General features: G+C 33.6%; 3 protein-coding genes across 7 annotated transcripts; 2 read left to right on the top strand and 1 right to left on the bottom strand.

The window, feature by feature from the left end:
* Positions 1–890: 890 nt before the first annotated feature.
* Positions 891–18,802, bottom strand: LOC123715940 (DNA ligase 4-like). Of its 5 annotated transcripts, none has more exons than XM_045671326.1 (14): positions 18,007–18,802; positions 10,068–10,238; positions 9,212–9,521; positions 8,272–8,447; positions 7,948–8,121; positions 6,852–7,050; positions 6,391–6,604; positions 5,602–5,728; positions 5,045–5,159; positions 3,960–4,150; positions 3,361–3,498; positions 2,643–2,910; positions 1,999–2,270; positions 891–1,352 (listed from the first exon to the last, which is right to left on the bottom strand). In XM_045671326.1, the coding sequence occupies exons 2-14, from the start codon at positions 10,221–10,223 to the stop codon at positions 1,044–1,046; spliced, it is 2,649 nt and encodes an 882-aa protein (XP_045527282.1). In that variant the 5' UTR covers positions 10,224–10,238; positions 18,007–18,802; the 3' UTR covers positions 891–1,043. The 5 variants fall into 5 exon arrangements, with proteins under 5 accessions (XP_045527282.1, XP_045527278.1, XP_045527281.1 ...); XM_045671322.1 differs by lacking the exon at positions 18,007–18,802 and adding an exon at positions 12,815–13,105; XM_045671325.1 differs by lacking the exon at positions 18,007–18,802 and adding an exon at positions 12,826–13,105.
* LOC123715941 (F-box/WD repeat-containing protein 9-like) lies at positions 14,615–17,377 on the top strand. The gene is made up of 6 exons (XM_045671328.1): positions 14,615–14,926; positions 15,295–15,433; positions 15,514–15,825; positions 15,898–16,142; positions 16,300–16,840; positions 16,946–17,377. Exons 2-6 carry the CDS (start codon positions 15,308–15,310, stop codon positions 17,027–17,029), a joined length of 1,308 nt encoding a protein of 435 aa, XP_045527284.1. The 5' UTR covers positions 14,615–14,926; positions 15,295–15,307; the 3' UTR covers positions 17,030–17,377.
* Positions 18,803–18,858: 56 nt separating the features above from the next.
* On the top strand, positions 18,859–24,723 carry LOC123715943 (alpha/beta hydrolase domain-containing protein 17B). Its single transcript, XM_045671330.1, has 4 exons — positions 18,859–19,650; positions 20,239–20,371; positions 20,446–20,563; positions 24,586–24,723. Exons 1-3 carry the CDS (start codon positions 19,004–19,006, stop codon positions 20,527–20,529), a joined length of 864 nt encoding a protein of 287 aa, XP_045527286.1. The 5' UTR covers positions 18,859–19,003; the 3' UTR covers positions 20,530–20,563; positions 24,586–24,723.
* Positions 24,724–26,208: the final 1,485 nt, after the last annotated feature.

Here is a 26,208-nt window from a genome sequence, read left to right as displayed (position 1 = left end):
AATACGCTATCTCGGGAGACGATATCCAATTAGCTCTCATATTTCACTTGGAATAGCCACTGTCCAAGATGTTTCGTTATTATTATTTGTATTGTTGTTAATTAAAATATAAATGAATCATCTACTTGTCGCTCTGAGCATGTATATTTTTTCAATTAAAATTAGGTACCTACAGGAAATATATTGCTCATAGGTATGTTGTATTCGACCTCACTTGCATCTGCATATTTTATATATTATTTTGTTTATATAAGTACGCATACGTTCCTATACACATACGAACCTGAAGATCCTGAGTTCTATTCTGGCGACTAGCCAAAATTAATAATATTTTTTAATACCTTTTACTGATTAATTGTTTCTTAAAGATGGGATTGGGATTGTGATAAATGTACCACCTTTTTGGTAATAAATAATAACCAGGTTTGAAACAAGATGTTATTGTGGCTTTAATCGTGAGCTGATGGACCGTATCATTCCAATAGTTAAACAATGATAAGTCTGTTAACGTATCGGTTTTCTTTACGGGCACTTTGCTTTCATTTTACGAACCATTGCATTTGATTAAAGCGTTTAAGGGAGGCGTATCGTGCCTACTACAAATAACCTTTTAATAAAGTTATAGATACTATTTCTCATGCTAAAAATTGTGTTGTTATCACTTACTAGCTGACCCGGCAAACGTTTTGCCAAATAAATTATAAAGTTAAAAATGTAGATTGTAGGTAGGTACTGTCGTTGAACAATAATAAACAAATCCCGTAATCTTTATTACACCAAAACTTTAGTAGCTTATATACCATGTATGTTGAATAGTTTCGTTCATACTGCAAAACAAATTAAATCATAATAATAATAATGTATGTGCAAATATATAAATGAAAAAACTTTTTACGAATATTTTATTTAATTAAATTTTTCGATTATTTTAAAAATCCTATGTCTCCTAAGTAGGGCGCTGAGAGTATGCAGCTAAGAAAACCACCCATATCGGCTCTTAATATAAAAATCAATAATATTGACTACTGATAATAAATGTCCTTCTAGGTGACTATGAACTCGCTTTCAGTAATAAATGTCTTTTCTTCAAAGCACTTATCCAGCCAGTCTTCATACACAATTTTTGAACAAAGGTGAGCTAAATCATATTTTTTCCCTCTACGAACTACGATATGAGTAGGATTCTCGTTAATATCACAGATTGTAGCGCCATACATTTTTGCTAATGTAGAATTAATTGAATATTCGACAAAATGTATTGCACATTTCCGTAAGAATGAGAACGGGTTATGTTCGCCGAATAACTGTTCGTCAATGTATAACATTTCAGATGTTGTAAGATATATGGGATCCTGAAAAAAAAAATACCGACACATATCAATTCAGGTAGCAAAAAATATCGCTAATAAGCAAAACTCTGTTGCAGGGACAAACATTAATTTATAAATTTGTACTGTAAGAACAGGAGATGGCATTTCTGATTCTGCTGTTTAAAAAATATTAACTGTCCAGACATATGCACAATTTCTATCTACGAGGTTCAAAAGCACGACCTCAAGATTATGATCAATATATGCCTGATGTTACGGACGTGTAAGTGCCAACTCCGCCAATAGACACTCACATTGCCAGCCTTTTAAGCATTGGTACTCACTTTTCTGACCTAAGTCGAATTGTTGTGTTGTATTAAATGCATATTTGAATAAAAGTCGTCGGCAGCTTCGGTCTTTGTTTTTACACATTGTTATCAATATAATAATGTAGTCAAGTAGGTCATTAGCCTTTGATGCCTGACACATGTCGACTTATTGGGTCTAAGGCATGCCGGTTACCTCACGATATTTTCCTTCGGTCGAGTGTTAAATGCGCACATATAAAGTCCTGGTGATCGAACCTACAACCTCAGGGATGAGATTCGGTCGCCGAAATTACCAGCCCACAGCTCTGGTCTCTGCTTTCACTAGATTAACGAGATTAACACTATGTAGCTAAGCTTACCGTATTTTCCATTTTCTTCAAACATTTCTTCAACGTCAATTCATCTATTTGGTCTCTATAGTTGTCTCCAAATTCATCATAATCAGGACTAAGCTTTATCCTAGTTAAATATCTGATTGACAGCATGTCTAATGGTGAGAGGGAACATGGTTCATCGGATTCAGGAAGAGATCCCAACCACGATGTACTAATTATATCGAATTTTTCAGTTTCTATTAATTTCCGAACCCGGAATGTTAATGTTCCTACGACGCAACACCAAGTTTTTGGACCTGATGTAAATACCTGATTAATTATAATTAAGCATGTAAATCAATAAAAACCAGTAGCGCTATAACCTTTTAAGATCTGGGACTCAGATTTGTGTATCTGTTTCGCGATCATTTGCTTTTTTAACAGGCAAGTAGGTGATCAGCCTTCTGTGCCTGGCACTAGCTGCTTTAGCTTAGCTTTTAGGTCTAAAACATGCTGATGTTTTCCTTCGCCGTACTAGCGAGCGTTAAATACGAAGGTGTATGATGCTAAGATGCATAGAAAAGTAACAAAACACAGAAAGAAAAATAATATTTTACATAGCGTATTATTAAAAAAAAATCTACTGTAAAAAAAGAAAACAATTAAAAACAGTCTGGCAGCTCACTCACCCGGATTTTCAACATGTTTTCCACCGTGTGACTCCACAATTTTAATCAGATCGAGCTTCTTAAAATCCTCGTCATCAGAGAGAATGCATATTTCCCTGCCATTTAACGCTTTTGAAACGACATTAACGCCACCAATTGGTTTAGTGCGAAACTTTTCAGCAACTTGTATAATTTTTTGTGTTCGCGTTTTACGTGCTTTAATAACGGCTTCGTCAATCTGATCTTCGCTTATTCTCTTCGTACCTAATTTTACAACTGCATTTCTCTCCTAAAGTTAAATTAATATTTCATCTAACCTGCATGGTACTAAACTAAACTCTGCAATTTTACGCAACGATACAATACTAAAAAATAATATCATTAAATTTTTTGCAGTTAAAAAATAGTTATTACTTAAATACCAGTTGGACGTGACCGATAAGATAAATGAAATTTCGAAAAATTCAAATTCCTATCAACAATTTTTACAGTAATTCCATATAGTAGATACAATATCTCAAAAAGTAGTAAACCGATTTTGATTTAACTTTGACTATTGCCTAAGTTCGACTGTTTCCTGATAGATTATATATTTTTTACAATAAATTTGTGTATACATAAACTGAATAAATTTAGCAGACTTGCTTGGAAGCCTATTTCCCATTTATCAGATACGCAATAGCAATAGTTCTGCTGATTAATATGAGATATAAGAAAATAGGATTTCCAAATGCTTTACCGCTACAAGTTTCTGGAACTCTTCTAATGTAAGAACGTCCGGCACTGGTTTGTCACTGCGGATTTTCATAACCCGAGGGAAACGCAACGTATAATCTGTGCCTGAACTACTGCTGCGAACTAGTTCTGTGGCTCTTACCTTACAATATTTAAACGATTTATAGGTTAGAAATAACTCAAAACATATGTAGGTATTATAATAAACTGCGGAGATTACAAATATAAATTATCCTATTAAACCCTACTAAACTAAAAAAAATGTGAAGATTTATCATTTTTATATAGAGGTTAATAGAATGTAGATACCATTATGAAATCAGACGTAAAATTTTACCCTCAAAAAAAAAGGTCCGACAAGAACTATATTGAATTTTATCGACTCTGAAGTAAGAAAAATACTTAAATTATAAATGAAACGTCCATAATTGCATTTTTAATTAAAAATTACAAAATTACAAAACAAATAGTTTTATCATTTCAAGTATACTATCGAGGGTAAATACTCATCACGTTTATATGTCACTTATTTAATTATAATGCATTTACCTAAAACATTTTAACCTTTTCAGTTGAATTTAATGTTATGAAATAGTCTGTCACCTCTAACACAATGGAAACTTCGGGCATGATCCACAAATCCGGTTTATCTTTATTAAAGTACAATGAGGAGGGTGGTGGTACTGTTTTGGTGGGGTTCCAATGTTGTTCTAAAAGCACACAAAGTCGCTCTCGCTCTTCAAATGTCAGTCCCGAGGCTACACGGCCTACTGCTACCCACCGCTGCTCCTCTCCTAAACGATACTAGGCTATTATACTTATAATTCAAAGCTTATTAAGAAATTATTCAAGCTATAGTCAAAAGCGATGTTGTTCCCCGTGCAAGTGTAATTTGAAGGTGAAAAGCTCTAAGCCTTCGGGTTTTAGTGCTTCAAATAAAATCGGCGGTATAGATACATCTGTTTCGTTATATTTTTTAATAGGCAAGTCGGACATTCGTTTTCTGTGCCACACGTTTTCTTCATCGTACAAGCGAGTGTTAAATGCACACAGACGGAAAATTGCACGATCAAGCCATTGCGATTTTTAATACAAATACATTACGGTTTTCGTAAATTTCGTAATTCTTGCATTAATAGTTGTAAGGAATAATATGTTTTATACCACATCTTAGAAGGGCTTTTAAGAGACGATACATTGTTTTTAAATTTTAGTACATAACCCAAACTCTATAAACCATTAAATTAAAGAAAAAAGTCACAGCGTCTATCGCTTGTCCATTACTATCACATTGCTTTACTTGTAAATAGAGTATTGACAAGAATAATTAGTTATTTCAATCAACTTTATAAGTATATGGGAAGACGAGATCAAAAAAAAAACATCAAAGAACATCGTTTTCGATATCAACACTAATTTTGCCATGCATGGTAGGTGTGTCTGAATAATTGATAAATAAAAACTTTATTATAAACGAGCAATCAGATCACTCCAAGTGCTAATCACCGCCCGTATGTCTAGCAAACTAGGAGGCTTGCAAGTGCGTTGCCAGCTTTTAAAGTAGACCTTTTAGTTACGCTTTATTATCGAAAGTCCCTAAATCGTAGCGGTTTTTAATTACTTGGAATAGCAGTAGCAATACCAAAGTATCTCAAAAACGCATTAGGTACATATAATACGAGACTTACCCGAGCTATCTAAACAAGCGACGTGAAAGCTCTTGGCGCGACCTTGCCTCTTATTCTCTGCTTCATCCGCTCCAATGACGACGAGGTCTAAATCTGTCATTGTTCCTTCCGTGTACTGCGAGAATAGCAAATAAATTTAAATACCCACGGGAGCAATTCAAAACCTAATGATAACAAAATCGGGGGAAACAATATGGCGTTGTAGTTTCGAATATATCCTCTACATCCAAAATTACCACCAATACCACTGGATAGCCGAACGATCAAAGAATTCATTACAATAAGAGATATCAGAAAGTATCGCGCGTGGTAGAGGAGGAAGCGCCGCCATTTAGCTGCGTATCGAGTAATTTGTATAGTTTTGAGTCGTAGTAGCTACGATGTTTGTTTAAAATTTAAAGTTAAAATCTATCAATTATAAATGTTACATAAACGTATTAACGTAAAACAAACGGCATGACACAGCCATTGTTTACTTTTTATTTAGTCATCTGATATAGCCCATGTTTTAATAATAATAACTATCAAAATCTTGTAACACATTATGTAGAATTTACCTCGGGTTTAATTTTATACCAGCCCACATTTCTTCGATTGGCTATATAAAATGAATTCACGTCCTTTACAACGATGCCCTCGTCTTGGTTTTCTATCGCTTTGTTCAAAGCATTAAGAACATCCACGCTGAAAATAATAGAAAAAAAATACTTCGAGTATCGTCCATTCGAATCCGAATAAATAAGTTAACTGAAACTTTGAATTTGAAAATGTTAGACCTTAAAAAAACTTTGTTACATTGTGTGGCAAAATTTTTCACCAAACGTATAAATTATTGCGTTTACATAACTCTCTACATTATCTTTTGATGCTATCTGCCTTGTGGTAAGCCTCTACTATTGCAAATCATAGTTTGAATCAGAGATGGGACCGAACATTAAGTAAGTTCAAATGAGAAATGCCCTCATGTGATAGTTTTGTGTTTGAGAGTGCATTTGTCTTTACAAACAGACGTCTTTTGCGTTAATGGTTAGAGTCAATAGAGATACGCCGTGGCCTAGACAATATTAATACATTGACATAAAATAATATTTTTTTATGCGAGCTTCTTCACTAATTATACTTTAATTATAAAAAAATAGTACGTTTGGAAGATTGTACAAGCGGACATCGCTTTGAATCCCACTATTTAACTAATTTCGCGGCTCGTTTGTAGTGCCGTACATAAGATATATATTTTTATTTATTGCATACTGATCTCATATGCGGCTACAGCGGTATTTCTTGATAATAATAGTTTTATTATCAAATGTGTCTCGCATTTCATCTGTATTTTTTTTATTTCTTACCTATCTTTGACAATCTCTCTATTACTATGCATTATAACTCCCGGTATATCCATAAACAAAGAATCAAGAATCTCTAGTCTTTCTTTCAAAGCTTTACCGCCCTTGTCAGCTGGACCAATCAATGTCATGCCATTGTAATAGAGAATGTCAAACACGCAATAGCATGGACGGAACCTCGAGTTGTCAGTTATTTTCTTTACATCAAACGCCATTCCTAAAAAAGGAGCGAATGAAGTTATTACATTTTTTTCGGAACTCGAACCATATTCGTTTAATAAATAAAATATCGTTACTTAGCTATTTTTCTTGAGAATAAGCCCAATATGCAAAAATAGCTGGTTCTGGTCATAGGGAAATTACAGTATTACATAAATTTAATGTTTCATACTTATTCATGTATCTAACGGTGAACAGATTTGGATGAAATTCAAAGCGCACAAAAACAAGAGTATTTTTTTTACCTTTAGAACCAAAACATTGGTACTCTTTATGCCAACCCATCATTTCTCCATCAATTATGAAACTTGAAGCACTTGGAATAAAGCATTCTTTTAAAAGCGGAGTCAATAAGCCGTTTGTATCAAATGTTTTACCATAGTTATTAGAATACATGAATCCTTTTCTAGAAAAATATTCAAATATTCCATTTTCCATATGCATCTGAAATTATTTTCTTTTTTGGTTACACGATTCCTAATGTCTTACGATTTGACCATTAATGATTAACCATATAATTTCTCGAAGTCCGTCGTTCCACTACTGAGCATTTAGCATTAGGGCAGTTTTTGCCGCGCACCAACACCATGTGGCCCACTGAAGTACTTCCGGACCAATTCTTAGGGTGCTTCAAGGAAATACTTAAGTAAGTATTCATAAAAGGCCGAGACTCCTGCTCGTTTGCCAACAGTTATGTAAATAAGGCAATTCAACGTGTAACTTTTAGGTTAAACTACGTACTTCGTTCAAACCTGAACTTTATTTCCGATCCCAATAATACAGAATGGAAGTTTTTTAATTGTTGGCACTGATAGCCACAAATTGATCCTCATTTATTTACCTTCTAAACATATCAATTAAATTGATGCGGACGGTTGGGCCATGCCTCTGTTGGATCATGAGTTTGAACTCCGGCTGATGCACTAATGGATTTTTATAAATGTTGAGAGAAAATTTAAAAATGAAACTTGTCACTTGTTAGAAAAATAACGTCAGGAAACTGAAATTACTCATACGTGTCTTGACAAACTAGTCGAATATGTCATATTATTGTTATTTTAAAGAGTTTAATTCTATATAAAAAGAAAACTGTAGAAAATAAGAGAAGTTAGAATTGTATTAAGTAGCTATTTTGTAAGCTACGTTTAAAAATAATATTTAAACAATTTTCGACTCCCCAGAGCGATGGGTATCAATAAAAGAACGCTGAAGAAAAATCTGATCATCAATATGATCGAAACATTTTCAGAATAATTTCATCTTGGAAAAAGTAAAAAAACTTTTTTTCTCGCTGATAAAGAAGTTTTTGTAAAACGCTAGTTAAGACTAAAAAATACACACCTGAAACCGTTCGCCATCAAACTTATTCTCGACTTGATATAACTTGTCTGAAGCCAACAATTGAGCAATACGAGTGACATCCAATCTCTCGGAGAGCATGGGACTGACTGCGAAAAATACTTGCACGCCTAACTCTATGGGCCGAGTGTCACCATCACCAAGATCTTCACATACCTGCAAAGTATAAAATAAATATATTTTGTGATCACCTTAAAATAAGAATTATAAAACTAAGTATTATAATATATAAAACAACTTTGTTTGCGCGCAACGTTCCTGAATATATATATTTCACATTCTCCATAATATCTCCAAGTTACCTACTTTGTTCAAATTACTGCAACTTTCATACAATTCCGGTGCGTCCGGATGAAATGCTGCCAAGATTCGATGTCCACTCATAGCTAGTTTTAAGTCCTTCAGAATTATCCTTAGGAACCATTTCAATTGTTCTGCTGTTAATTTTTTTATTGCATAGCTGAAAGCCTCGTCTAAAATATCTAAAACATCAATTATACATATTTACTAGTAAGTAATAATACGTATTAATACGCACTTAGAACGCAAAATAATTGTTTATATTGTAATTAAGGTGGAACTGTGTATCTGTAACGTTAAGTTTACATGAGAATTCTTTTAGATAAATACTGTCGATGACTTTGTGAGTGAAATTTTTTGCAAATTTATCAACTAGGTTAAGGGAAAGTGTAATTATAAACCCCTTTAAAAAGGAGGTTTAACCTGTATGTCATATTTATTTCTTCATCTTATGTATGGCCAAATTTCAACTAAAAATATTATGAAACTAATACACATTATACAGTTAATTGATTTTTAAAAATTACCAGAAAGCCTTTTGGTATCCATTACTATTTTCTAAGTTCAATTTTAAATAGCAGTATATTACTTCCATACGCTTCACAAATAAAATTATTTTCAGACAACAGATTTGCAGTCCTTTCCATTTTACCTCATATGATATAAACCAAGTAAATAATGTTCCTTTAAAAGTATATGTTCTTTCAGTTCAATATGGCTAGCATATCTCCGCTGAGGATAAACAGTGGACGTCTTATGGACGCCGCAGTGGAGTGATCAGAGAGCAAAAGTCGGTTTAAACCGCGTTTAATACCGCCAAATAAGGTAATCCTTATTTGGCGGTATGGGACTGAATGAAATTTGGTAGCAACAAGTGTGTATCTGTGTATAATATAATAATTTATTTATAATACCTTATAAATAAATAATCCAAAAAACTACTCACTTGTCTTATTCTCAACAATTGTAGCTATTTTATCAAGCAGTGCATTAACGTCACCAATTGTGAGATGTCCGATTTTTTTAGGTATTCTGTTTTTTAAAACAAAAAAGGCAATTCCAGCAAAATCACTATCATGGAAACTATTTTGGACTGAGCGGAAATTAAGTAGTTGTTGGGCATCATGTGACCGTTTATTGAGTGATAAAACTTTTACTAAAAGTGCCCCGAGCTTCGTTTCCCTTAAATTGTACGGATTTCTCTCACGATCTTTATCTGGCAACAACAGTCTTAATATCGGAAAGAATGTTACATTCTGGAAGTAAAGAAATAAAATAAACAAGATGAATGATATATGTACTTACACCCTACCTCCTATCCTAAGCATTATATTTATTCCAGTTTCGCTTAAGTAAATTTTTAATTTTATACTATTAATGTTAATTCTGCTAAACACAGTCATATTTGCGTGCATACTTATTGCACATTACCTTAAAATCACTTGTTATGTATGATTTTTTTAAAAGACTGCTAAGTTGCGAGCTGTTTTCGTGGGCATACCGCATACGTTTATGTACCACGAAGAATTTGGCGCAGTTATGAGCCGAGACTAACACTTCCAAAGACGTACAGTAATTTAATATATTTCAGACAAAAATCCAAAAAGAACATGTTAAAAGAGGAGTTAGTAACAACTTTACTTAGGAAATATGTTACTATATTTATATAATGCAAGCCTCATACCGTGACGTCAAACGTAAGAATTGGGCTTTTTTTACAATTCCCAAGAATTTTACTGATGTGGTGTAAGTACGCATTCGTTATATAAAATTGCTTATTTTTATAATCAGATTATCCTTACCTTTTTGCTTACAAGTTTCCCCGAATTTATTCTAAATTCGTTTATAAAATTTATCAAAATTTTATTTTGCTCATGTCTGTGTTTCTTATTTTTATTTAGATAATCTAAGACTTTACAAAAATCACCAAATAAAACATTGTTTGCTGGTATTATCATGTTTAATATTTAATCCTAAAATAAACAATGTAGAATTAATGAGTGGTTTGGCTTAAGTCAACCTTAATATTATAACAAATTACATTTCCACACTTATTTAAATGACAAGATGCTGGAGCATAGTTCTTCTAGCCATATCTGGTGAATGATCCTTATACAATATGTACAGATTATATGCAGTTTCCATTTTCAAATCTATATTTCCATGTGTGCTGCACACAGATATAGGCTTACAGTCCAGTGCTTTCTGATAATATTCAATGGCTAAGTTATTAATATTAAGCATTTGGTAAAGTCTTCCCAGGTTATAATACACTTCCTGATCACATTTTCTTAACTGCTTATAAGTCAGCATATAAGAAACACTTTGTAAGATTAAGTTATGGTGTTTATCAAAAGTTTTTTGAGCTGCCATAGACAGAATTGTTATGGAAATTAAAAATGATGAGATGGGTTCTCTAAACTGCTCATGGTACTCTAAAAAATATTTAAGGGCTACCAGATATCTACCAGATAATAAATAGTTGTTACCCAAAAAAAGATTTTTTACCCAACGCTCTTCTTTCTGAAATAGCCTAGTTACATATTTGGTATGAGTCATATCTTCAAGTGAGTGAAGCACCAGACTCAATAGGTTCCATGTTCTATTTGTTGTACTTCTTTGAGCAATGTCTCTTATAAATCTAAACGCATGTACATAATCTTTGTTTAAAAGACAGGCTTGTAAAGCATAGAATTCTATTTCTCTTTTATGAGATTGTAAACTTTTTATAATTAACGCACTATAGCATAATCTTTGCACTGTAGTAGATTGATTTAAATTAAATGATATTAATAGTAATTCTTTAAATAGATCCCATTCTTCAACAGGTGTCATTTTGAAGTTTTCATCTTCAAAGTGTAAGTCATTTTCATGAAAAGGATTTTCACCCCTAATTGTTCGGAATTCATGAATTTGTTCTACACCAGCTTTCTGCTTACAAGCTATTTTCAATTCCTCTTCATGTCTGTATTTAGTCACTGATCTACATAGCAAGGACTCTGCAACTTCTAAATATTTTGTTATCATATTATACTTCTTTAATACTTTACACTGTTCGTATAAAAGCGTGGGGCTTACAACATATTTATAATCTTGTTGAAGAACATTAATTGCATCTTCAATTTGTTCCTTTTTCTCTAAAATATGGAATAACTTTCTCCTTGCTTCTGGATGCTGGGGTGCATGTTTTAACACCTTGTAAAAAGCACTAACTGCCTCCTCTTGTCTGCCTAAATTTAAAAGGCAATCAGCATATTTTAACCAAACTGCACCAAGATCAAAGTTTGGTGTTTTAACTAATGGTTCCAAAACTTTCATTGCCATTTCATGATATCCTACTGCAGAAAATGCTTCCTCAATATCCATATACAAATCACCAGCTTTTTCAACATCATTTGTTAAAAAATCATTAAGTAATGTCTGTACAAGATCTATAGCACCCAAATGAATAAAACACACTAATAACTTACATTTAAGGTCAATCGCTAAATCATTGGGGATGGCACATTTTATGTAGTTTGTTTGTTCTTCAATTTCATTAGAAGATTTCCTAATTGTCTGTATTTCAGCCTCTATATCTACTCCAACACTTGCTACAAATACTTCCAAGCATTTTTGAAACTCTTTCTGGGAAATTAAAAGTTCAAGAAAAATATTAAGATCCTCAAGTGTAAATAATGTAGGACATTTATTATAAGCAGCTAGCATAACAGCATAGGCTTTTTCCTTTTCATTTCCATTATGATAAAGAGTAGTAGCTAGTCTGGCATATTTCAATATAATTTTACCTTGATTTGGAGGAAGACATGTAACTATTTTATGATAGCACTTAACTCGTGCAATTATCCATGTATTTAGAGGATACTTCATTTCTTCTAATTTACCTAACAAGTCCAGTCTTTTCATATGGATGTCAAAATTATGTGGATCAGCTTTAATAGCTTGTGTATAACAAATCATTTCTTGTTTGAGATCATTCTTTTGGTTAGATACAGCAGCTAATCTTAACCATTCATTGGAATCAGTTGGAGATAAATGTGCAGCTAATAGTGAAAATTGCAAAGACTTCTCAACATCATGTTCGTAAATTTGGGCAAGAGTTTGATATGGTTCAGAGGCAGTAGGTAATTGCTTAATTATTTCGTGACACATCTTTTCTGCCATCTCAACATCACCCCTAACAAACCGTAAATTAGCTTCACCCATTAGTCCAACTAAAGCTGGTGTCAAACGGGTGAGTCTTCGACGTCGTCTCTCAGTTGGTGTAGATTGTAGAGGCTCTTCATTCTTTGTTACAATTTTCTCATTTTCATGTTCATCTTCATCTTCACCACTATACCATTCACTTGAATACTCAGCAAATGACATTTGCCCACTTAAGAACTTGCTAGTCAATTCAGTTTCTAGCTGCATTTTATTACTAATAACACCATCCTGGACATCATTTTCGTCTTCCATGTTTAATTAGTAATACGACTCTTTAAATTTTTTTTACCTTTTTTGTTAATCCTATACCTCGTATAATAAATACCTAGTGAGAAAAAAATACCTCACACTTACTACTCCTAAAATTAGATCTTCCTTTGTAGCTGTATATTTTAACTTGTTATCACTTGATAATTTTATGAATGTTCTGTGTTATGAGCATTGCGCGGGCATAAAATTGCTTATTAATTTATTTTTATTAAACATATTTAGAGTTTAGAAGTGACAGACAACCAATCTGTGTACAGAGTACAAACTAGAAAGACTGCATATATCATATGACATTGAAGATGGCCACAGCTATGTCCAGTCCAGTCCCATGACCCACAGAGTAAAAGTGAACTGATTTACCCCTATGCCAAAGATGTTAAATGTCAAAATTTAAAAAGTCATCGTTATAGTCACTAGAATGTTTATAAGTGTGGTTTTAAGTTGTAAATTTCTTCCCCGTAGATAACTACTAACTAAATGGAAATATATTAGAAAAAAACTGAATCTTTCATCGGTTTAATAAATTAGTATATCAAATAAACTCATTCGAAATATCATTAGAATAAACCATACAACATATTTTTTGTATTGACCACTTTGATCATGACATTACAACATTTGTTATAATAAAACATATACAATAAATATTGACCACTGATTTTTAAATACTACTTAGGACTGGTGAAATAACCTGTGACAGAGCGAGAGTGTGTAACCTGTGCTTTCAGACTGCAACCAAACGGACAGGGATGACCGGGAGAACCACTGTCTCACAGAAATGCAGCGTGAAGTGATGCAATAGCTCTATACTTAAGAATCTTATTGTACTCTTGCCTCGTGCGGTGAGTGAGACTCCCAGGGAGATTAAACCAGGGTACCACGTATTCGCTGTGTAGAATCCCCCTCTGGGCGTCCACCATCGAAACATTCAGCATTCAAGGGTGGACGCACAAGCTGCCCTTCGTATTCTGGGGCGAGCAACTCTCTAAAATCTCGTAACAGATTTTCTCGGAGCCAAGGGAAGAATTTTTTCAAAGGCAAGCCACCCACGCTCACTATGGACTTTGCCAATGTTAGGGGGCTCAATTCTAACAGCAACACGGTTCACTTCCATCTTTAACCTGAGAAGCGTGCCTTATTCTTCCTTACCGCGACCCAGTTATACGCCCCGGCTGATACTTCCTACCTACCTGAAACTGATCGTGGAACAAAAGATCACGAGACCGTTTACCAAACAGATCGACCGATCAAGTGAAAGACTCATCGTCCAACTGTACACTGTCATAAGAGACGCGCTGGACCGAAAGCAGTGGAAGCAGATAGTCCACTCCAGACGCTTCCTTGCTGACCACGGCGCTCAGACATGAGCTGCCGATTAAAGGGAGCTGCCATTGTCTCTAATGGTTAAAAACGTAACTCTGCCGCTCATTGCCGTGGTAGTTCGGTAGGATGAAAAGAATACTTACGATCGGGACGTAAATATTATCACTAAGTTCAATTGTGTCATAATTAATATTTAGATGTTCAGTGTCATAATTATATTTTTTGTATGAAAAGTATTATTATATGACGTACCAGTTCTTAGTAAATAAATCGTAAACGCCTTTAGAATAAAATGTACTTTTGGAACAAATACAATAGCATAATTCCCCTCCAAACAATTACTTAACACTAATAAGCTAATTTATGTGTAATTATAATACTACTAACGCATAAATTGTGAAATAAAAGTAATCCATTGTATAATTTTAAAGTAAATAAGAAAATTTATAAATATTTATTATGATAAAGATTTACAATAATTTAAAGGCACCTAACTCGCATACCTTATGCGCCTTATTCTGTGTAATATTTGAGGTAGTGACTGTAAATAAGAGTCTGTGTCTAAATAGTACATTTGTATATAATCCTTTTAGATTGTTTTGATTATTGATATTTTCGTCGTTCTAATGATAGATACTTTTTCAGTTGCAAAATTTGTAAATGTAATTGTAATTGCTGCCTCGAGACGAATGGTTCGCCTTGACTTTGTAAAGTTTATTAGCATGCATATTGTATTGTGAAAGCTTAAATTCACCAAAATACGTACCTTTTGATATTAGAAAAAAATCTAGTTCAATGACCTATTTAATAACAAATAATTTGATACCATAAATTTTTGCCTTGTTTTGCCAGAACACCTAAGGTAATATAATTTAATGTTTATGTTAAGTTAATGTTTTCGTATGAAAGATAAATTTTGCTTTTACTTTTTGTTTGTTAAATAATATACATTGTTATATTTACGCCTGTATCTTATTTGGAATAAATATTTTTTAGTTATTTACCGATTTATACATATGTAGTTTGAATTAGCTTAGATAACAGTTTGCTCAGCCAGGCAACAAAAATACATTGTGTGAACATTATTGAGTCATGTATCCTTGAACAACTTTATATTGCCATATTTAGAAGGCTTTAATAATGTGCAATATCATGCAATGGAGTTTTGTATATTACAAGTTATTTGCGCTTATATTTTACTTATAATTAAACAAAAATATTGTTTAACAGCTATTCAGGCAATATGTGTGAAATTTTAAAGGCTTTGCAAGACCCATTGAAGGACATAGAAAGTGATTGTTTTAACAACACAAATACTGAAGAAATTTTAAAGGCAGCTGAACCTACTCTAACGGATATGCCAGTTGAGGTTTATTTATTTTATTGATAATACTAACAATGATATTTAAATAAAAATAAGCTGTATCTTAAAACAAAATCTGTTTACAGATAATTTTAAAAATATGCTCATTTCTTGATTCACGTTTTCTAAAATACTCATTTAGTAAGGTGTGTCAGAGATTTGAAGATATATTGGCAGATGATCATCTCTGGAAATATTGGGTCCAAAATAAAATGAATGGCTGTTTCCCAGCTATACCTAATTTACATATATATGAGGAATCTGAAATAGACTGGGAGGAATTATGTGTAGAAATAGACAGTGAAAAAGAGAAATGGTGTGATGTAAAAAACACAACTAAACATATTATTGCTAAAGATGCACATTATGCATCTGTGGATGCAGTTCTTCTTTTAAATGTAAGTAACTCATTAATTATGTGTGACTACATAAAATGCAATTCAAGTTAAATATTTATGCAATATTTCTAGAAAGGGGGTGTTTGTGTGTCTGGTGGAAGAGATCGAAGTTTGGCATTATGGAATGTTTTAGAGATGAATCCTGAAGTTTCTGACTTAAAACCTATAAGGATGAGACATGATGCACATGTAGGTTGGATATGGGATCTTGCAGCTGATAATGCTGATAGTGCTACCATTTTGTACTCGGCTTCATGGGATAACACTGTGAAAGCCTGGGATTTGGCTGCAGATTTTAATTGTGTAGAAACATTCAAGTAGGTAATCGGAATTATCCGAATGTTTAACTGTGATTATGTCCTATTCAAATTGCTTTTAAAATAAAAACCAAGTCAAGTAGAAATGTTATTTGTATACAGTTTTTTCACAATTCCTATGTAAGTACTGTCTTTCTATGAATTGAACATATTTCAGATGTGGAATGTCTGCTTTATCTGTTGTGGCATCTGACAAAACTGTCATGGCTGGTCTCTATTCCAATAAAGTACTGTCTTTTGATTTACGATCTGGAGGTAATCCAATAAGTTCTTACAAGGCTCACAAAGGGCCTGTATTGGCTTTAAGTTCCCACAAAAATATGGTTGCATCAATCAGTGAAGACAAAACATTAGCTATTTGGGATAAAGTTGCAGGAAAAATTATGAGAAACAATATTAAAATATCCCGAGATAAACAATATCCAGTTTGTATAAACTGGAGCTCGACAGCCATGTACATAGGTGATTCTGTTGGATTCCTTCATCTATTTAATCCTGAAGACTTTACATTTGTAAGATCTCATACAATATGGGGTGCAACCCCTGTGATGGAACCTAATCACAAAATAGCTGGATGCTATCAGAGTAATGGAAATATTATAGTTTGTTCAGATCAAGGGCAAATAAAATTTTTATATAACTGCCAACCACCTAAAGAGTATAGTACCATTGAGACAAGCACTGTTTCTGTGACAAAGGTATATTCTAAATATAAGATAATTTGTATGTTGTATAAGTTATATTACTGGCTAAACCAATTTGTATATGTATTGTATGTAATAAAAGGTTATTTTTTGTTACAGTTGCAATATATGAGTGGTGTTTTAGCTGTTGGAACCTGTGAGACAGCACTTGAATTCTGGATACCTAATACTTTTAACATTTGAGGGCATAGCATTTTTGTACTAAATACTTTAATTTCTTGGTTGCTTCTTATTTATTTTTGTAAACAAGAAAATAATTTATTGAAACAATTTCATTATTGGATTAATTGTATTTCTACACAAAATTATATATTTGATTTGATAGTTGTTATATAATTATAGTTGCTAGCTTTAAAGCAATGATTTCTATCTAATTCTAGTAACAGAATTTTTTGCATGAAATTGTTTAAATCCTTTATAAAATTCATATCAGTACCAATTAACCCTACTACACAATTGTCCCCCACTACTGCATTTGTTTGTAATAGTGTTGAATAAGACTTAATATTTAAAATTACGAATTGGGTGCGATGTTTATTAATTTATTTGATTAAAAATTTAAAATGGGCTCTTAAGAATTTGAAACTAAGTTCACTTAGTAATTTTAAATTAAAAATCAATGTAATTTAAAAAATAATATAATACCACTAGTATTGTACAACTCTTAGGTAGGTAGGTTAGGGGAAGTGCCAAGTAGGGCAAGATGAAACATGGGGTAAGACAACAAATAGTCTATAACACCAATTTTAACTTAAATTTTTGAGAGCTTGCATTGTTATTAAAACCACCAGTTTCTAACGTTCCAAAGTCCAAACCATAGTTAGAAGTTAGCTGCACGGAGTGCGTAAGATAATTTCTGCGTCGTGATTTTTTCGTAAAATCTTCAAGTGATTTAATCTTACCCCGTGTACTGTAACTTTAATTACAAGATGGGTGTGACTGTTTCATGGGAATATTTAATGATAGTTATTTGTTCTTTATTATGAAATCACATCGAAATACGATTTTTTTTAGTAATTTAGGAAATATCTCAACTTTCCAGCTTTAACAAAAAAAAAAGACGAGCTAAGATAAATATAATAAAAAAGTTTCGATCTTAGTATCAAGTGTCATACAAAAGTTCAGTTATTCTCAAAACAGGAATTAAATTGGCAACTTACCTAGTTGATACTTCCACGGGATTATGTATACATTATTGAATATGCAATGATAAGTAAAAATTAAATATTTTAAGATCTTATCTATCTAAAATTTTATCAGAAAATGGCAATATTAATACCTAAAAATATTTTATTTATTATGGTTGAAGGTATATTGTGTAATATTACTTAATAATTGCAATTTTTTATTCAGTAACAATGCCTCGTAACTACGACCGGAAATCGTTACCAATGATGTCATAAGACAATCTGAGAACCTGATTAATAGGTCAAAGAAATTCAAAATTTGGGGTATGCCTCAACTCTTGGCACGTTTTTTTTACATTCTGTAGCTTATATTTTCGCGCAGTTTTTCAAAACCGGACAATTTGCGTCCCACAGTTCATTTCGGGGACACCGGGACTAGTAATTGGAAAAAGGGACAGTCCCGATCAAAACGGAACGTCTGGTCACCGGTGGTCTGGTTAGGTATGCCTGCCGTTTGTCGGATTTAAGGATACAGGCTTTGTATAGTGTAACCTTGTTTGTGACTAAAGGACATCAGACTATTAATCCGGAAGAAGTACACACACACAAATGCGCCCTTGTTGCGATGGCTGGTTTACTGTTGGTTGGCTGCATGTTCACGGAAAGACATGCCACTATTGAGTGTGCTTTATGACGCCTAGATAATAGATATTTGACGGCAAAAATAATAAGATACTGTGGTCATTGTCTGTCTGGACACATAGTATTAAATTATACGTGATCCAAATTGTCACTGTCAGCTTTACAAACTGACAGTTACTCAGCTTCTAAGCCCCACCCCAAGGCCACGTTTAAAAAAAAATCGTATGTTAAGTTCGATTTAAAATGGCTGTCGACTGAAATCCTTATTGTTCGACTGTCAAATGCAGTCAATTTCGTTATTTTCGTTATGACTCAAGATTAGTGATTTGTCGTCTCCAAATGATAAAGTGTTTACATAGGAACTCGTACATGTACATCATTTTTCACAATGAACGGATTAAGTTTTAGTGAGCTATGTTGCTTGTTTTGTTGTCCGCCATGCCCTGGAAAAATTGCAGCCAAACTAGCTTTTCTGCCTCCTGAACCCACGTATGCATTCACACCTGATGAAACTGGATCGAAATTCTCTATGACTCTCGGTGAAAGAGCAGAATGGCAATATTCAGAACGAGAAAAAGAAAACATAGAAGGATTTTATTCTAGAACTTCTAGGGGAAATCGAATTGCATGTCTCTTTGTTCGATGTAGTCCCAATGCTCGCTTTACTATTTTGTTTTCACATGGGAATGCTGTGGATCTAGGACAAATGAGTAGCTTTTATTTAGGTTTAGGTACTAGAATAAACTGCAACATATTTAGTTATGACTACTCTGGATATGGTGTAAGCGGTGGAAAGCCGTCAGAAAAAAACTTGTATGCTGATATTGATGCCGCCTGGCAGGCTTTACGTACTCGTTATGGTATCAGCCCGGAAAATATTATACTATATGGGCAGAGTATTGGTACTGTGCCAACAGTGGATTTAGCTGCTCGTTATGAGGTGGGAGCTGTAGTTCTTCATTCTCCATTAATGTCTGGTATGCGCGTTGCCTTTCCTAACACCAAGAGGACCTGGTTTTTTGATGCTTTCCCAAGGTAAAAACCCATGTTAATAAATTCTAATGATTAATTATTCATGCAGGAAGAAGCAATAACATGAACAAAAGATTAACCTTTAAGGAAGTAAAAATATGCATAACTACATTAATGTTAATTCTTGAGGAACTGTCTGTACTTTAATTTTTTAAACTACATACTCAAAAAAATCAAACGTTAATTCAGCTTGGTAGGGACCTAAATACCTCAAAAAGTTATCAATACAAAGGACACAAATGTGTCTACCCAATTTTCCATTATGAATTATGGCACTCCAAATGAAAGCTATTTTCCAATTATTTTCTTCTGGATGCATACTTCATAAAGTAATACAAAGTAAAACCAACTATTTAATAAACAAAATAATTAAAATTAATAGGTATCATTAAGTGGAAATAATGTGATAGGTTTGATAAAGTATGTTGTTTTGTAGAATTATATAATATGGAATATTCAAGGATTTATTATTCTACTTTACAAATTTTGATACTTATATTATACTAATTTATTAAGAATAAGGGTATATTTATATATTCCTGAATATTTATTACCTTTTTTATTGTATGTGTTGTGTATATGACTTTTCAGTATTGACAAGATTCCAAAAGTAACCTCTCCAGTCCTTGTGATACATGGAACAGAAGATGAGGTGATTGATTTTTCTCATGGTCTTGCAATTTATGAGCGCTGCCCTCGTGCTGTGGAACCACTATGGGTTGAGGTATGGGGGTAAAATACTTTTTGATTTCAATAGATTGTTATGTTTCCATTTTTAAATTTTACATTATATTCCAGGGAGCTGGGCATAATGATGTAGAACTTTTTAACCAATATTTAGAAAGACTGAAGAGGTTTGTCTCTGTGGAATTGCTCAACTGACATAGACTGCCGGCCTCAGGCCATAATATTCAAGGTACTAATAAATTATATAAAGTTTATTTAATAGTACCAAAGACAATAAATGTAATAGAACAGCAATGTTCATATTAAAATAAATATGCCGAAAATTCTGGGTATAGTGGGATGGCGCCACTTGCAAACAGAAATCAATGATATTTAATCTAAGGAAATTGAAATACAGTCATTGTCATAAGTTCTACTGAAATTTATTTTACATCTTAACATCATAAGCAATCTAAATAAGATTTTGGTAATTTTATATTTTGTTTGCCAAGCATAGGTATTGGTTGATAGCATTAAAAAAATCAGTGTTTGTAGTGATAACCATAATCAATAACAGACACTACATGTTACTAAATGGTGCTATACTTAAATTTATAGCAATACATTTTTGAATAAAATGGGAAGGATAAGGAGTGTGAGGGTGTAAAGATAGTTGATCATGCGTTTTTCTCGTATGTCCCCTAACCCTAACATTCGAGATGTGCAGTGATTTGTTAAAATATATTATTTTGACCAAACATTATTTATTTCTCTTTAGTAAATGAATAAAACAATTTAAAATTCTAAAATATAACTGTAAAAAGACAAATCACATTCTTATTCAATTGTCTATTATAGTATTAATATTAATAAAACAATAATAAAAATATAAACATATTGTCTAATAATATAATATAAATTTAGCTTTTTAAAGGCATTGTATACAATAGCTCATTAGTAATTTTAATGGAACAAGAACATGCAATAATGTTAATATATCTTCTGCTATTTTGTACAGGACTGTACGCGCAACTCATAACATGAGTCAGTGTAGCTTTAGAATATAAAAAAAAATATTTTTTGTTTAAGATATGCATATCAAACATAGAGTATGGAAATTACACTAAAATGCTGCGCTAAGAACAATTAAGTTTTGCTAAGTATAATTTTGACCGATATTTAAATTATATCTGTTTCCATATATACATACCATTACACATTCCATACATACTTTTTTACTTTTTGCTAAGTATAATTTTGACCGATATTTAAATTATATCTGTTTCCATATATACATACCATTACACATTCCATACATACTTTTTTACTTTGCATTTCCGCCTTTTTGGTGTTTGTAAACACAAACGTGTTTTCAGAGTTGCGTCACCTTCAACTTACTATAATAGTAACGTCTGTTAAGGGGCCTGTACACGGGCTAAACTTTTAATAAAATATGTAGCTAAATCATCGCCGATTATATCCCGGAAATGCAAAAAAAAACATTTAAATGAAGCACATGGATGAAAAATCTATATCTCGGCAATATTTCAGCAGCAGTATATGGCTCATTATTTTGCCTTACATGGTCTACATACAGGGCCCGGCTAGTAGTTATAACCAAAATAATCAGAAACAAACACGACCACAGCGCTACTCGAAAGAATCGTGGCAAACTTCACGTAGCACGAAAATGGGACGTAAAGCGGGACAGCAATAATATAGCTAAGAAATATTGCAGTATTTTCGATTGTAAAGCGATCGTTCCGTCTATACGGCTGGGACACTAAACATTCTCAACGGACATACAAAAAATATTTGGCAATATATCCCTGCCTTACTAATAATATTTCTGAGTATTGCATAGTATATCCGTAAATGCTGGCTGATGCTACCAGTCACACTCTTGCAGCTATACATTTTCGTGAAGGAGCCCCTTTACATGCGGTACTTTATTCTATGAGATCGTTCCCAGTATAAAAATACTACATTTCATTCATGCTTTGTTCCTGAAAAAATATATCCTTAATGCGATCTAGCACTTCATGTTGTAATACTATGGTTAGACAATCTATAATAATTCAGCGCTTAATACGCGGTACGTCTGTACTTTCTTATTATTATCATATTGTATTTTACTAATAACGCCAAGAAATGACCGAATGAATGAATGATCTTTTTAACGAATTAGAAATTTTATACTCCAAGTTAAGTTTACCTCGCAATTGCCATAAAATGTATTAATTTATTTAACAATAATCATATACTATATATAGATAGTATATATAATTACATTTATTAATGTATATAAAGTTTGTATTATTTGTTCTGCCTAAATTGGTAAAATTGTGAACAAGTTAGTGTGTTTAAAAATTTAATGTATTATATTTAATCAAGCCATGGTCTAAAAGTATAGAAATGAAAATAATCGTCATTGTTTGGGTCTGTATGGCCTTTTAATAATTTTATAAGCCTTCAGTGCCGCATTCTATATCATAATAACATTGTAGCGATTCCCCGCTTGAATTCAGCTATTCAACAATTGGCTTAACTTCGCCTATGCGTAGGACAGATTTTTAAAGCGATATCTAGCGCCGGTTTGCTGAACATTTTCAATTATCAGGTAGTCATTTCTTATTTTGATACAGGTTGTGTCATCCATCGTCAAAATTTTGTGATAATATTAATAAAACCACGTCCCTTGCGGCTTTTCCATAGCAGTGATTTGTATAGGAATTATTTTTCTTTCCATTGTTTTTCAAAACGAATATTTGTGTTGCATAATAAATTAAAATAAACCCCAGGGTTAATTCAAAAACTACACAAGCATCTTTCAATTATTTTACTTTTCGCCTACTTGGCACTGGCTGTAGATAAGTGAAACTTGCCACATATGCAGAAGATATTATATTCTATATTACTGACTATTATTATAGTCTACAATGTATGGAATAGAGACACAGGTGTGTGGTATAGACATACTAATTGTATTCGATGAAAGCCTAATACAACTAGACTATTAATGGAATTAGGCATTGGCACCAGTTCAAACAGTTAAGCCTTTTTGCTTTATACGCTAATTAAAAATGATCCCATTCTCAGTTGCTTTATTCTCCATATGTCATTCTTAGACAGGCTTAAGAAATCATATTTTATTGACACGAGTTATGAATTGAGTGCAGCTGCAGTTTATTCATTCATTAAATTTAAGTAACCCCCATTAGGGCTTAATCACACTTCAATAAAATTATAACAAAATAAATCGATTTATAGATATTTTATTTCACTAACAGATTATACAAACACGCACGAAGTAGACTTTTAATGTCAATTCTATTAAGAAGAGTTACCACCACTTCATTAACGTGATCCAGCTCTGAGAATAATATACTATCTGAACCGTAGTTTATGCCGTTGCCATGATAAGTTTTTAGGGTTCAACAAACAAGATAAGCCGTTCGGTCATATTATTTTTTGCTCAAACCTTAACGGTTATTTGCTCCAAAAGTGCTTTTTATTCTTAAGACTCTTAAAATAATAATTTCAACATTAAATACATCGTCGTACATACAACACAAAATAGATCGACTCATTTATTAATGGTTAAGCCCTGGCTGAAAACTTCGTAGGCTAACAGAAAAAAAAACTATTTTCGATAGTATTTGATTTTATTATTCATTATAATAATTGCCTTTGCGATTGTAGCGGTGATACAATTTTTCGGTTACAGTTTTATAGTATGATTTATCTTTAGCATCAAAATAGGCTTCAATTTCGGCTATTGCGGATTCTCTTGAGGTCTGAGAGCAGGAAAATGTCGCTGTTATTTTACAATACCGCACCACTTCGTGCACTAGGTACTTTACATCTAGGAATGTTATGGATGTTGTTTCATGTTTTCTATCTAGGAATTTGCGATTGAATCTCAATTCTTGAGTCTTGACCATCGCCGTTCAGTTGCTTGTCTTTCAGTCTTCCCTAGACAGTATATGCACACTCAAGTGGCGGTTGAACAGGCATGTCCATGAACAGTACTGGCAACTCATTCACTTAACATCAGGTGGGATTATGGCCAAACGTCTGTCCAGTTTTGTATAAAAACAAGACAAAAATCAAAACACTTGCTTTAAGAGTAACAACTATCACCTCAAAAATTTCACAAACATTAACACAGGCTTAGCATATATGATTACCTGTTTTAACTTTTGGTAAATAAGAATTTTAAAGACAAAAATATTTTCGAAATACCTTATGTTGTTTTTAAAATGATTACAGGTGAAGACCTAAATCCCGCTTCAACTCTTAGCTCTGGGACATCTAGTTCGGCAACAGAAAGACTACTCTAGCTAGCGGGGGCCGGGCCCAGCCGGGCCGGCCCCATCAAAAAATCTACTATTGGTTCTTCGAGCACGCAACATCTCGACAAGAATATAGACAACCAGGAGTTATCTGCGACGAGCGCCAACAGTCCGCGTTCAATCGCTCACAACATAAGTATCAATGTGACAGACATAGATTCGCCTGCTGGTGTTCGTCGTCGAATTCACTTACGGTCCCTCAGTGACGTAACACCAGCCGGCCGATCGCCGGGCGCCCGGCCGCGCTCCCACTCAGAACGACCTCACATTTCTCCCGGACCCTCTCCCGCCGTCTCGATCGCTCCTTCTCCATCGCCTCGTATTGCCCCACCGTCTCCACATCTAGTGACAGCTCTATATCCACGTGTCGTTCGTAGTGAAAGATCGTCACCGGATGCATCATTGCATGCACTTGTCGATGATCCTCGCCCTAAACCTAATGTTTTAACCGTCGTCAACGATCCATGGAGAAAGATGAGCGAAGTGGACTTGAAAAGTGCGGGCCGGCGCAGACGCCCAACGGCGCGTGCTTCGCTCGAATCGAGGAGCACCGTGGACCCATGGGTACGGAATCCGGCATCACGGACGGGTTCTCGTGATGAGTTGCGGGCGCGGCGCGGCAAACTGGAGCGTTCGGCCGCGGTGGCGTGTGAATCGTGTGGCAGTGGTGCTTGCGAGTGGTGGGCGGCGCGTGCGGCAGGAGATTGTACATGCGCAAGTCTGTCGCCCGCACGCTTAGCGCCACGACCGCCCCCGCCGAGGGCGCTCTCGGACGACGAGAGTCGCCCACGACGACTCTTCAAGTCGGCCTCTCAAAAGATAATCTGCTCGTCTCTTGAGAGAGATACCACGGCCCCCACCGCCGATCCTTTGCTCGAGACCACGTGTTGATTCTACTGTTCTAAGTTATAGCGACTATCTCTTGTGATCTAGCAACGCCAATGGCTATGTGACTTGTGATTCGGTTTTGTATCGTGTTCATGAAGCGTGTTTCTCTTTCGATGTATGAGTATTATTAGTACGAATTTTTGTATTCCTATTTTTAAGATTTCAAAATTATAAATGTAATTGTAATGTATCATATTATTATAGAGAGGTTACATTTATGGTATATTGTAATATTAATGATTTGCTATGTTCTTAAAATTCGGAAATTGTGTATAATTTGATAGCTGAATGTGAAATGATGATAGCATTTTAATAACAATATTTGTAGACTATATAATTATTTCTAGTTATTAATTCACGACCACATTCTTGTAAATGACATATTGCTAGTTCCTATGTTATTTTACACCTTTTATTATCCAACGCACATTGAATCAAGTCCTATTTGGTAACTAGAGAATTTATTATTAATTTTGGACTTCTGTAACGACATGAATTCAGAACTGTATTGTTATAAATTTTACGGTAAAATGTTTTTATATTCTAATGAAGTTAAAGCAATAGCACAATTATTATTAACACTTTAGTGATAAAAAATGTAATAACATAAATTACCTAAATGTTAAATTGTATTGAGATGCAAATTAGATTT

Source organism: Pieris brassicae, chromosome 11 (assembly GCF_905147105.1).
Source record: "Pieris brassicae chromosome 11, ilPieBrab1.1, whole genome shotgun sequence".
Lineage (NCBI taxonomy): Eukaryota > Metazoa > Arthropoda > Insecta > Lepidoptera > Pieridae > Pieris > Pieris brassicae.
The sequence above is the reverse complement of the archived record's forward strand: the minus strand, read 5'-3'. Positions and strand labels throughout refer to the sequence as shown.